The following is a 12674-nucleotide window of genomic DNA, read 5'->3' as shown; positions in this document are numbered from 1 at the left end:
ACAGTTAGCACATGTGCTTTATATATGGCTCTTGGTTTCTTCGGTTGAATTTCACATTTATTTTTGTTTTCTTTTTGGTTTATTGACATATTCTCATACTGCGGTCAGTAGTTATAATCCATTGTTTACGAGGTTTGGCAGAAAGTCCTATTTGAGCATATTACAATCCGCAGTTATTCTGCATGCGCATCGTATCTGGACTAGTTGTTAAACTGCATCATAAATCAAAATATAAAACTGGACAGTTTTATTAAAAAAAAAAAAAAACACACACAAAAAATACTACTGTGTTTTAAAATAAAATTATCCTAAAGAACACCAAGTAACTGAACTTACAGGTTTCGGATAATGCATACTAGAGAATAGAATACACATTTTGCATTTCTGAAAAGGAAGTAAAATATTTAGAAACATAGTGCCTCATCGTGCCACTGGCTGCATGTAAGTTAAGAGTGATGCCATGAAACGACTGTAGTCATTAATAACACCAGACGAATCCAATGACCTGATTTATAATCTAATATAAAATGGATTAATACAATGAGCCAGGTGTTAGGTGCATTGGCCACAGATGAATAATGTGATCCATCTGTATCAGAGAACTGTTATTTCCCTTACGTCCCCTACGGCAGCACCATGAGATTTATTTTGCTTTCCCTTACATGTAGGACAAGTGAGAAAAAAAGAGTTAATTCTCCCCACCCATAAATACCAGCTACTCAAAACCCCCTCTAGTGTTTTTTTGTCCTACCTTCGTAGGCAGGTGAGTGTATTATCCGCGTAAATGTGGATGCCATATTAACGTTCTTTCTGGTTTTTTCCTAGATTAAAGATGCCAGGTCCCTAGGGGACTTGAAGACCGCAGACTGCATTACCCAAGAGGTCTTTCAGTCGGAGGTGCGAGTGGCCTCTTAGGTTTTGCCGTTGCCGCAATAGACTGTGCAGCCGAGGGTTGCCCATAAACAAGATGGCGACGATAACCTATGACACGCAACTTAGAGTTGACGTGATTGGTTAAGAGATGTTTACACTGATGATGCGGATCAGGTGTGCTGAAGTTCGCACCAGAGGATCTTTAAAGCTAATCACGCTGTGTTCAGACGCTCCCCTTGTATAGGAGTGTGATCAGCCTGCTGCTTAGACGTTGCTGCCTGGGTTGCAGCCTCCTTATTCAGCACTAAGGTACAAGGTACTCTGTGGGCATGCTTTTTACCTAAGATTCCTTTATAATCTATGTGTAAATTTTCATGTTTTTTCAGATGTCTACCCTAGAGCCACCACCTGTCAAAAGACACAGGAAGTCAAAGCATCTGCAGTGTAGAGCATGTGACACACTTCTCCCAGATGACTATGGGAAAAGGTTTTGTAAGGACTGTCTGTCCTATCTGGCTCACAAGGATGTTGAAGCACTTCCTGAAGCTTCTTCTTCGTGGATTAAGGAGTTTATAAAATCAACTATGAAGGATATGTTTAACCAGTTGCAACCTGGCCCAGTCCCTATTGCGGATGATATTGTGAATTCTCCTACAATAGTTAATCCTATATCTTTAGACGGATCAACTCAGGATTCATCCTCGGATGAGGAAGAAATCTTAGCCTTGTTTCCGGTGGAAAGCACTGCGAAATTGATCAGGAGAGTAAGGTTAACGATGGAATCTCTGGAAAGCGAGGATTCGCAGGCAACCACTTCTCAGGTAGCTAAGAAATCTAAAAATTTTCCGGTTCACCCAGTCATGAAAGATTTAATGACTAGAGAGTGGAAAAATCCTGAAAAGCCTCCGTCTATAACAAAAAGACAAAAGCTTTTGTTTCCCATTCAGGAAGAGGAGATACAGTCCTGGGGGACTCCTCCGAAAGTAGATGTAGCCATTGCCAGACTGTCTAATAAAACACTCATTCCTGTGGAAGATGGTTCAGGATTAAAGGATCCTATGGATCGCAAGATGGAGTCCTTACTTAAAAGAGTTTATAATACGGGTACAGCTATTTGTAAGCCAGCCTTGGCTGCCTCGGCAGTGGCTAGATCAACCAGGCATTGGCTCAAACAATTCACGGAGGATATCAACAACAACATATCCCGTGTGGAGCTTCTGGAATCCCTGGAAAAGGTCAATATGGCAGTTGAGTTCTTGTGTGACTCATCCATTGAAAGTATTAAGCTAGCTGCGAAAACTATGGCTTTATCTACAGCATCCAGAAGAGCTTTATGGCTAAGAACCTGGTCAGCTGATTCAGTATCCAAAAACAGCTTATGTGCCATGGCATTTGAACCAGGTCGTCTCTTTGGATCAGAGCTGGATAAACTTTTGGAATCTTTGTCAGGCTCTAAGAATAAGCGTCTTCCTCAGGAAAACCAATCAAATAGGAGCAAAAATTCCTTTTTCCGGAATAGAAGAACATCACCTAAAAGAGATAACTACTTTCAAAGAGACAGAAGAAGGAACGATACAAATTCCTTTCGGCCCAATAGAGCATTCAATTCTTCCAGAGGTGAGAGAGGATTTGGGAAAACCTTCCCACCAAAGAAAAGGCCATCCTTCTGACGCCAGAAGTTTACTGCCGGTAGGGGGCAGATTAATTTTTTTCTTTCCAGAATGGAAAGAAACCATTGCAGACGCATGGATACTCCAATTAATTGCAGAAGGCTACAGAATAGAATTTCTGAGTCTACCTCCTCAGAGGTTTATTCTTACTCCCTTAAATTCTCCAAACAAACAGCTGGCTCTCGAGCAGGCCATCACAGAATTTGTTTCAGCCAGAGTTCTCGAACCAGTGCCTCCACTGGAGATTCATCGAGGAACCTATTCAAAGGTCTTTTTAGTCCCCAAGCCAAATGGGACTTTCAGAACGATTGTAGACTTAAGACAAGTAAATCAGTTCATCCACAAGAAGACTTTTCGTATGGAAACCATCAGGTCGGTGATAAACATACTAGACAGAGGCGACTATATGGCTTCTTTGGATCTCAAAGATGCTTATCTGCATATTCCAATTTTTCATGCTCACAAGAAATTTCTTCGGATTGCTGTGTTCATCAAAGGAGTTCTGCACCATTATCAGTTCAGAGTTCTTCCTTTTGGGATAACAACGGCACCTCGGGTGTTCACCAAGGTTGTGACCTCGATAGCAGCGGTTCTAAGAGAAGAAGGGATAACTCTTATACCTTATCTAGACGACTGGCTGATTACAGCAGTGTCAGCAGCGCTGTTAAAGAAACATTTAAACAGAACCATCGAGCTGCTTCAGTATCTAGGATGGATAATAAATTGGGACAAATCAACCCTAGAACCATCCAGAGCAATAAAATTTTTGGGACTCATCATCAAATCTGCGGAAATGAAGTTATATCTTCCCCAGGACAAGATTTACAGTTTGAGAGAAGCTGTTCAAGAGATAATCAGAAACCCTCTTTCGACAATCAGAGGCTTAATGAGAGTCCTAGGTCTCATGACGGCATCAATAGAGGCTGTCGCTTGGGCGAAGTTACACATGAGACCTTTACAAACAGAGATACTTATGAGTTGGAATCGGAAAGTTTCCTCCATAGATATGAAGATATGTCTCAGCGCAGAGACACGATCCAGGTTGGAATGGTGGCTTCAGGAGAATCACCTAGTACAGGGTCTATCTTTTCAACAGCCGGAATGGATAGTGCTAACTACGGATGCCTCTCAATGGGGATGGGGAGCCCATCTGAGCCATCTAACGGCACAGGGCATTTGGGATCCAATGGAAAGCTCCATGTCCTCAAATTTCAGGGAATTGAGAGCGGTCTACAAAGCCATTATGAGTTTCCAAAGACAACTAAAAGGCAAAAGCATAAAGATTCTTTCAGACAATTCCACCACAGTGGCTTACTTGAACAAGCAGGGGGGGACCAGAGTTCCCTTGTTGAATCAGGAGCTATTCAAGATCTTGAATTGGACAGAGAGACACAGTCCTCGTCTGATGGCGGTGCATATAAAAGGAAAGGAGAATTTCATAGCGGATCATCTCAGCCGGAAAAAGATTGCTCCAGGGGAATGGTCCCTAGATCAACACATATTCTGGAGAATTACAGATCGATGGGGAATGCCAGAGATAGATCTCATGGCCAACAGGAAGAATCGCAAAACACAGAGGTTTTGCTCCTTAAACAGACTAGATCGTCCGGATTATATAGACGCCATGTCAATCAGGTGGAAATTCCAACTAGTTTACATCTTTCCCCCAATACCTATGATTCCCAAGGTTTTACAGAAGATCAGATTGGAGAGAGTGCAGACAATTCTCTTAACCCCATTTTGGCCTCGGAGGAGTTGGTTCTCTCTGTTAATGAGAATGTCCAGAGGACAGTATTGGATTCTCCCGCACTTTCCGAAGCTATTGACCCAGGGGCCTCTGGCATATCAGCATCTTGCGAGATTGAAGATGACAGCTTGGAGACTGACAGGTCCATTTTAGAGTCGGAGGGACTCTCTAAAGAAGTAGTAGACATACTGATTCAATCCAGAAAAGCTTCTACTATCAAGTCCTATTCTAGAGTCTGGAAAAGATTCAGAGACTGGTGCAAGAGGAAACAGATTTCGGAGACTCAACCTTCTGTGCCGGTGTTGTTAAAATTTCTTCAAGAAGGTTTTGATAAAGGGTTATCGGTAAATACTATCAAAGCGCAGATCTCGGCTTTATCTGCTCTCCAAAATAGATCTTTGTCCACTCTACCGCTTCTTAAAAGATTTGTCAAGGCTATTTCAAAGATCAGGCCTAGACTCATTCAATCCTCTCCTACTTGGGACCTACCTCGGGTGTTGAAGAAATTATGTGAAGCACCTTATGAACCTCTGGAAAATATCTCCATTAAGTGTCTATCTTTCAAGACTTTATTTTTAGTAGCCATTACTTCAGATAGAAGAGTTGGGGAAATCCAGGCTTTATCAATAAAGGAGCCTTACTTGACATTCCTTCCAGACCGTGTTGTCTTGAGAACCCTTCCTAATTTCAGACCTAAGGTTGTCAATACATATAATATCAATCAGGAGATTGTTCTACCAAACGTTCAGGAAGCCCAAGGCCACAGCTCTCAACTGGTCCTTTTGGATGTAGGCAGAATTCTGAAAGCCTACCTAAGGAGTACAGAAAAATTTAGATTATCTGAAAGTCTATTCATCAGTTTTTGCGGAAGAAATAAGGGGCTAAAGAGCTCGAAACCGTCATTAGCACGTTGGATTAGAGAGACTATCCAGACGGCCTACATTAAGGATAATCTCAATCCTCCATTTCCTGTCAAGGCACACTCTACTAGGAAAATTTCTGCTTCATGGGCAGAGGCAGCCAATGTATCCTTGGATCAGATATGTAGAGCGGCAACCTGGAGTAATCCAAATACTTTCATCCAGCACTACAGGGTAGACATCTCGGCTTCACAGGAAGCTTCCTATGGCAGTAGCATACTACAGAAGGCGATATGAAGATACCCTCCCTTGTTACTCGTTAACTCTCATGGTGCTGCCGTAGGGGACGTAAGGGAATAAGTAAATTTATACTTACCGTAATTTACTTTTCCCTTAGTCCCTTAGGCAGCAATAAATTACCCGCCCTAATAAAATACTTAAGCATCGGTCTGTGTGTCTTATTAAAAAAAAAAAAAAAAAAAAACACTAGAGGGGGTTTTGAGTAGCTGGTATTTATGGGTGGGGAGAATTAACTCTTTTTTTCTCACTTGTCCTACATGTAAGGGAAAGCAAAATAAATCTCATGGTGCTGCCTAAGGGACTAAGGGAAAAGTAAATTACGGTAAGTATAAATTTACTTAATGCACTGTACACATACAGCAGAAAAAAAGGCCGGTGACAACTGCAAACATATTTTCACCACCATACCTAGCTTTACAAGCATTCGTTTCCATTTTTGCAAGTGGTTATGACCCATGTTTGCAAAAAGGCACTGCAGAGCAAAAATTTAAGGGCCTATTTATCATACTCTGCAAAACTATTTACCCTGGAAAACTTGTGTAAAATAAATGGCAAATTTATAAAGCTGTATATAATTTTTAAGTCACCCAATCCATGGATTTATATTTATGGCGTAACCCATAGAAGTCAAGGTAAAAAGGCCACATGTAAATGGGGATTTAATTTTTGCATGGCACTTTTAAACAGCTGCTGTTTTGTTTACTGGAACTTTAGGCAGAAATTTGTATGCACAAAAATGTATACATAGCTTGATAAATACACAGTTTTTATGTGTGGCAATCAAAATGTCACATATTACACAGCTTGATAAATTGGCTCCTTAGTATACAGGAGGGAAGTGAACACAGGAACCTGTTAGGTTTATATATGTATAGTCTGAATTGCAGTGCATTCATCCCAAAAAAAGGTAAAAAAAAAGCCCAGGTGCTGCCGCAAAAAGTACAGCCAGTATGAAGGACATGTCTTGAGAAATGTCCTCTATGTAAAACCGAAATGCCAACTTACACCATTACATTTTCTGCACACAAATGAAGTTCCATGAGAGCTCTGTGTCCTTCATGCCTATACTGTATATACAGTATACATATGCAGGGCCACCAATAGGGGGGCACAGCAGGTACAGCTGTACTGGGCCGCTGAAAGCTGCCGCTGATTAGTCCCGAAGCAGCCGGAAAGACCCAAAGCCGCTGGAAGCTGCCGAAAGGATCCAAAGCTGATGAATCGAGCCGAAGAAGGGGCGAAGGAGCTGGAAGCAGCCGAACAAGAGGAGAACGAAGAAGATCTTTAAAGGTAAGTTCCAGTGAACACCAATGGTCTTTTTTTTTTTTTTTTCATTTAAACCCCTGGCCACCAATGTTTATTATGTAACTTTTATGGGGGACCCTAGACACCAATGTTTTTTTTTTAACTTATAAAGGACCCTGGACTCCAATGTTTTTTTTAACATATGGGGGGGCCCTGGACACCAATGTTTTTCTTAAAAAAAACTTATGGGGGGCCCTGGCCACCAATGATGTGTTTTAACTTGTGGGGGGATCTGGCTACCAATGCTATTTAACTTGTGGGGGGCCTAGGTCACCAACGTTTTTTTATAACTTGTGGAAGGGGGGCCTGGCCACACATTGTTTTTTTTTTTAACTTATGGGGGGGGGCTGGCCACAAATACATTTTTTTTAACTTGTAGGGATGCTCTGACCACCAATGCTTTTTTATAACTTGTCGGGGTTGTTTTTACTGCTTTAGCTCGGATGAATGCGAGACTTTTTTTTGTGGTGTGGGCATGATCTAGAGTGGGGCTTTGGGTCGTCGTGGACAAGGGGGCCCAGAACATTTTTTTGTATGGGGCCCTCATGATTTCTGATGGCGGCCCTGTATATAGGCACCTATCTTTCTTACTTTTCTTAAGGGTAAGTTGCCAGTGCCCATGGAGCATGCCTATAATACTGGAGTACTCATCTCCTTAATACTCTTGGTCTGTACTGAAAATGCACTAATAAGTGTCACAAATGGTCCAATGGACAACCCTATGGCCTTATTTAAACTATTATGCCCTTTATAATTATTAGGAAATAAACAGGTTCAGTCAGTCTGGCACAACATAAAGAAATAAACATGCAGGGGTTCGCCCTGCTTCACAAGCCTTTGAGTGTTTGGTAATTTTTTGTATACAACATAAAGAAAACCTGGCATGGAGTTCTCTTCTTAACTCGCTATGCTGCAATGGAAGGGACCCTCCTGTTCATATAGGAAGACAGCAAAGGCCAGAGAGATACACTGCATGAGACAGGTAAAACAACTGCAAGCCTTTAAAAAAAAAGGATAACTGTGTTTGATAGCTATTAGGTATGGAACTACTTCTTGATTTCACAGTAGATGGTTTTCTAATCATAACAGTTAAAACAATTTGGTAGTATGAATATATTTCTCCCAACATTTTTATTGATTTCGATTGAATCAGCCTTGTCTTTGTCATCCTGAGCTGGGCTCTCTGCCTTTTCAAACCAATACGTTCTAGTAAAATATTGAATACAACCCAGGGATGTCTAGTCTTCAATAGAGAACGTTAAGCCACCCCTTTCCACACGCAGATATACCAATGAAGCAGAAGCCTGCCATTCAGTACTTGAAGTTGTCGTTTAACCAACACCTCTCTTACTGCCATATTTATCTGTAATATGCCTAAAGCAAGCTATGTTTGATAGGAATCCATGGAATCCATGAACTTTAGTTCAGCAGACTTGTATCTTTTTTTTTTTTTTATTATATAACTGTAGTAATATTCATCCAGATCACTGAAATGTGAAATATACTTGTGAAAGGGGTTGTTCATCTTTAAATGAACGCTTAGTATGATGTAGAAAGTGATATTCTGAACCAATTTGCAATTGGTTTTCATTTTTTATCAACCATGCACTGATTATAATAAAAGACTGGAATATGCATAGGAGAGGGAATGAAGAGAAAGATGAGTAATAAAAAGTACCAATAACAATAAATGTGTAGCCTGACAGAGCATTCGTTTTTTGAATGGGGTCAGGGACCCCATTTGAAAACTGGAAAGCATCAGAAGGCAAATATTTTATAAACGATAAAAAATGAAATAATGAAGGTTTAAAAAGTTGCTTAGAACTAGCTATCCTGAAAGTTAACTTAAAGGCGAACCACCCTTTAATAAGATCAAAGAATAATATAGGTAGTTCAGATGAGTTCATATCTCCATGATAACTACATATACTCTCCAATGTTACTTTTTATGTCATGTACCTATTGTATAAACATATAGCTATGCACATTTTTGTTCTTGTTATATTATTTTGCCATAGTGTTATTTTCTGATCTATCTCTAGGTATGGTAATAACACACGCAGCTATGTGATACGGGTTGGGGACTATCATACACTGGTACCGGAGGAATATGAAGAGGATATGACCATCCAACAGATAATTATACATAAAGATTACAGACCTGATGCCAATGACTATGACATTGCTCTGATTAGATTGCACGGGACATCAGAGCAGTGTGTACAACTAAGCACCCATGTATTACCGGCTTGTTTACCTCTTAGGCGAGAGAGACCCCACAAAACTGCACCAAACTGCTATATTACTGGATGGGGTGACACTGGTAAGTTAACTTCTGCAGGTGATTGTTAGAAAATCACTGATAACAGTCCACAGTATTAGGTGGGAAAACATGATTCTATAAGGTTAATCAGTGACAGGGTCTTTAGGCAGAGATGTATAAAACAGAGTAAGCTTGATTGATATTTAAAAATAAAGACATTTGTTAAACAGCCACTGCTTCTGACTGCAGCGTAAATAACCCCCTAATGCAGCGATCCCCAACCAGTGGCTCGTGAGCAACATGTTACTCACCAACCCCTTGGATGTTGCTCCCAGTGGCCTCAAAGCAGGTGCTTATTTTTAATTCCTGGTTTTGAAGCAAGTTTTGGTTGCATAAAAACTAGATGAACTGCCAAACAGAGCCTCATCTAGCTGCAAGTTCACATAAAGGCTACAAAATCGGCAATTACAGCATCGTCCAGGAAAATTTTTTTACGCTTGCATTGCTCCCCAACTCTTTTTACATCTGAATGTGGCTCACAGGAAAAAAAAGTTTGGCGCCCTATTGCTTATGAGCCATGAATCAACTCCAGACATGTCTCTATTCTAATACAATCAAACTTTTGAGGACGCAGTTACTGATTTAACTGACCCTGTAGTAGATGAATTCCAAGGGGTATATTTATCAAAGAGTGAAGTTAGAGGTCGCCGCAGTCCACTGGAGTGAAATTCTGACAATCTTCATTAATTTCTATGAGATTTTGAAAGGCATATTTATCAAAGGATGAACTTTCACTTTCACCCATTGATAAATATCCCATAGAAATGAAGAGAGAGGTGAGTGGTGGAATTTAACTTCACTTTTTGATAAATATACCCCCTCTTTTCAGCATCCAAGGCCAAGAGAGACGCCAATAAAGGGTAAATGTATCTAGAATAGTATTTCCTATACTACATGTGCCAAAAAATGTTCACAAGATTTGTGAAATACTGTGGTGATATTATCAACTTTCATGAAGATTGTAACTTACAAGCCCATTTGTGACATGGGTAGCATCCATAGCAATAACTTCAGATCCTTACCCCTCTGGCTCCCTGAGGTGGCTTTCATTCTGCCCCACCTAGAGCCGTCAACTTCTGAGTAACTGCATTTGGGGAACTTGCTGTGTAGTCAAGGGAAGTGACATTGCATGTATGCACACATTGGATTTTTGCCTGCAATTGTTCAAAATCATCACACAGATCGTGGGAATGGGTGTAAGTGACGGGAGACCGGGGGAAACAGTATAAAATCTGATAACTCCCAATAAAATAAGGGGAGTTGACAGCTGTGTGTACTGTTGACCTTTTTGGCACCAGAGGGGGTCCAGGGGTGTCCATGGCACTAATGCAGAGAGCACACTCTACAATAGAAGAGATGAATTTCTGGGTTGAAAACCAGAAATTCAGTCCTTGAATTTACCAGGAGCAGCTTTTTGCTACCCCTTCTCAACTTGCCTCATTGGTGCAGTGCCCCTGAGTGACTTGTCTATTCTCCCTAGATTTTTTCAGCAAGGCCCTGGGATTCTGTATTTCTGCAAACCCAGCAAAGGTACCTGTTGAAATAAGACTGCACCTCAGCATGTGGCAGGCAAAGTCAGGCAGATACTGTATTTGGGATGACCCAAGTTCTGAAGAATGCAGAATGTCAAAATGTTTGGATAACTTATGCTGTTGTTTTCATTTTTTTTTAAAGGGGACCTGTCATCATACAAAATAACTCCAACTTGCTTTCTCTTGGATTTGTCTGGCAAAATATGCTTTATTTACATAATATAAATTAGTTAAATCTTGTTTCCTTCAGTCTTGGAATTCACAATCACATCAAGCAGGCAGGTGCCATTTTGTAAACACTGATATTAAGGGAAGCTATGTATCATACCAAAATCTTGTTTATGAGCCAGAATGGGGGGCCTGAGCAAGGCACTGGCTACACAATTATATGGTGAGGAGAGAGGGGGAATGTAAGGAGTGCAATGAAGTCTAGGAAGTGCAGAATGGAAAGTGAAAGTATTTGCTTGCCCCGCTTATGCCTAAGGCATGGAGGTGGGGCAGGCAATATATGATTGACAGCTGAGAGTTTTAAATACCTTTATAACAGGCATGGATGTTTTAATCAAAAAAATGATTTGGGTTCCATATTTAATTTTTAAAAAGACTTTTATTGTATTTTATGTCTGGATGCCAGGTCCCCTTAAACCTAACATAATGTATTGGTAATATATAGCTTTTATTAAGAGGTTATAGTGTCATATAATTGTTCATTAAAAAGCATTCATAATTTTATTTTAATTCATGTTTAAGGTCGAGCATATTCTAGAACTTTACAACAAGCTACAGTAACATTGCTTCCAAAGCGTGTCTGTGAAGAGCGCTACAGGAGCCAGTTTACGGGAAGGATGCTCTGTGCCGGAAGTCTTAAAGAACAGAAGCATGTGGACAGTTGTCAAGGTGACAGTGGAGGTCCTCTGGTATGTGAACGTTCAGGGGGAAGCTGGATAGTTTATGGGGTGACCTCTTGGGGATATGGGTGTGGTGTCAAAGATTCTCCTGGAGTTTATACAAAAGTGTCTGCTTTTATACCATGGATTAAAAGTGTGACCAATTTATAAACAAAGAAAGGACTGGACAAAATTCATTGAAGACAAAGCCACAGTTGTGTGTGTATATATATATATATATATATATATATTTGTTACAACATCAGAAAATTGGCTGTCACCATACTTCATCTTATTGGGATGCCATAAGTAAATTCTTACTTCACATGCTGTTTAAAGTTTACATGGAACCTGGGCACTTTGAAGAAGCCAGTGCAATGGGACTGCATTGTTTATCTGAATATGTGGACAGCTTGCATTGATATTTTGTTGGTTATTATATGGATACATGTGTTTGTGGAAAATAAAGCCAAAGATGCTGAACTGAAATGTTGGAAACCAAAAGTATCTTCAGATAGGCCAATGTTTGCTCAGGGATCTAGACAGAGACTGTGTATGCTGTTCACTTGCATGTTCATGTGTTTATGTGATTAAAGCTAACTTGTTTTTTTTCCTGGGGAGTTGAAGTAAACTTATTTTTTTATTTTTTTATTTTTTATTTTAAACTTTCTCTAAAGTTACTCTAAACAGCCCCCAAAATAACATATATTTCTCCATCCAACTAGCTGAACAGCAGCTCTTTTATATACTTCCTAGTGTGAAGCTCCACCCCTGAGCTCTCTTCCTCTCTGACTGTGAAGACCTTAAAGAGGTGCCTACTGTGGTGGAGAGGCAGTGAGCATGCCCAGTTTGCATCCTCTTTAAGGTCTTAACAGTTGGAGAGAGGAGGCTCAGGGGGATGGAGCTTCACACTAATCAAGGAAGAAGCTAAAAGAGCTGTAAGAGAAGCTGTAAAAAAATAAATGGAGCGAGAAAGGTATGTTATTCTGGGTGCTGTTTAGAGTAATTTTAGGAGATTTTAAAATAAAATGCTTACTTATCCTTTAAAATGACTTTGGCCCTGAAAACCCACAAGCTAGCTTCAAAAAAGTTGCATGCCCAACACTGAAATTACCCGATACACTCATGCTAGATGCTTAAAAATGTGTATAGAGAGGCTTCTTTGGGCAACACTGTC

At 40.3% G+C, this 12674-nt stretch overlaps 1 protein-coding gene across 1 annotated transcript in view; it reads left to right on the top strand.

Annotated features, from left to right (window-relative positions):
- Positions 1-12108, top strand: part of prss12.L (serine protease 12 L homeolog) — a 92907-nt gene extending 80799 nt beyond the window's left edge. Inside the window, exons 12-13 of the mRNA XM_018251626.2 lie at positions 8798-9078; positions 11361-12108. Of these exons, the coding sequence (XP_018107115.1) occupies positions 8798-9078; positions 11361-11668 (589 nt within the window). The 3' untranslated portion in view covers positions 11669-12108. The remainder of the gene's footprint in view (positions 1-8797; positions 9079-11360) is intronic.
- The last annotated feature ends 566 nt before the right edge of the window (positions 12109-12674 follow it).

This window comes from Xenopus laevis, chromosome 1L (assembly GCF_017654675.1).
Source record: "Xenopus laevis strain J_2021 chromosome 1L, Xenopus_laevis_v10.1, whole genome shotgun sequence".
In the NCBI taxonomy this organism is placed as follows: Eukaryota; Metazoa; Chordata; class Amphibia; order Anura; family Pipidae; genus Xenopus; species Xenopus laevis.
Note: the sequence above shows the minus strand (reverse complement) of the source record. Positions and strands in the feature narration are given on the sequence as shown.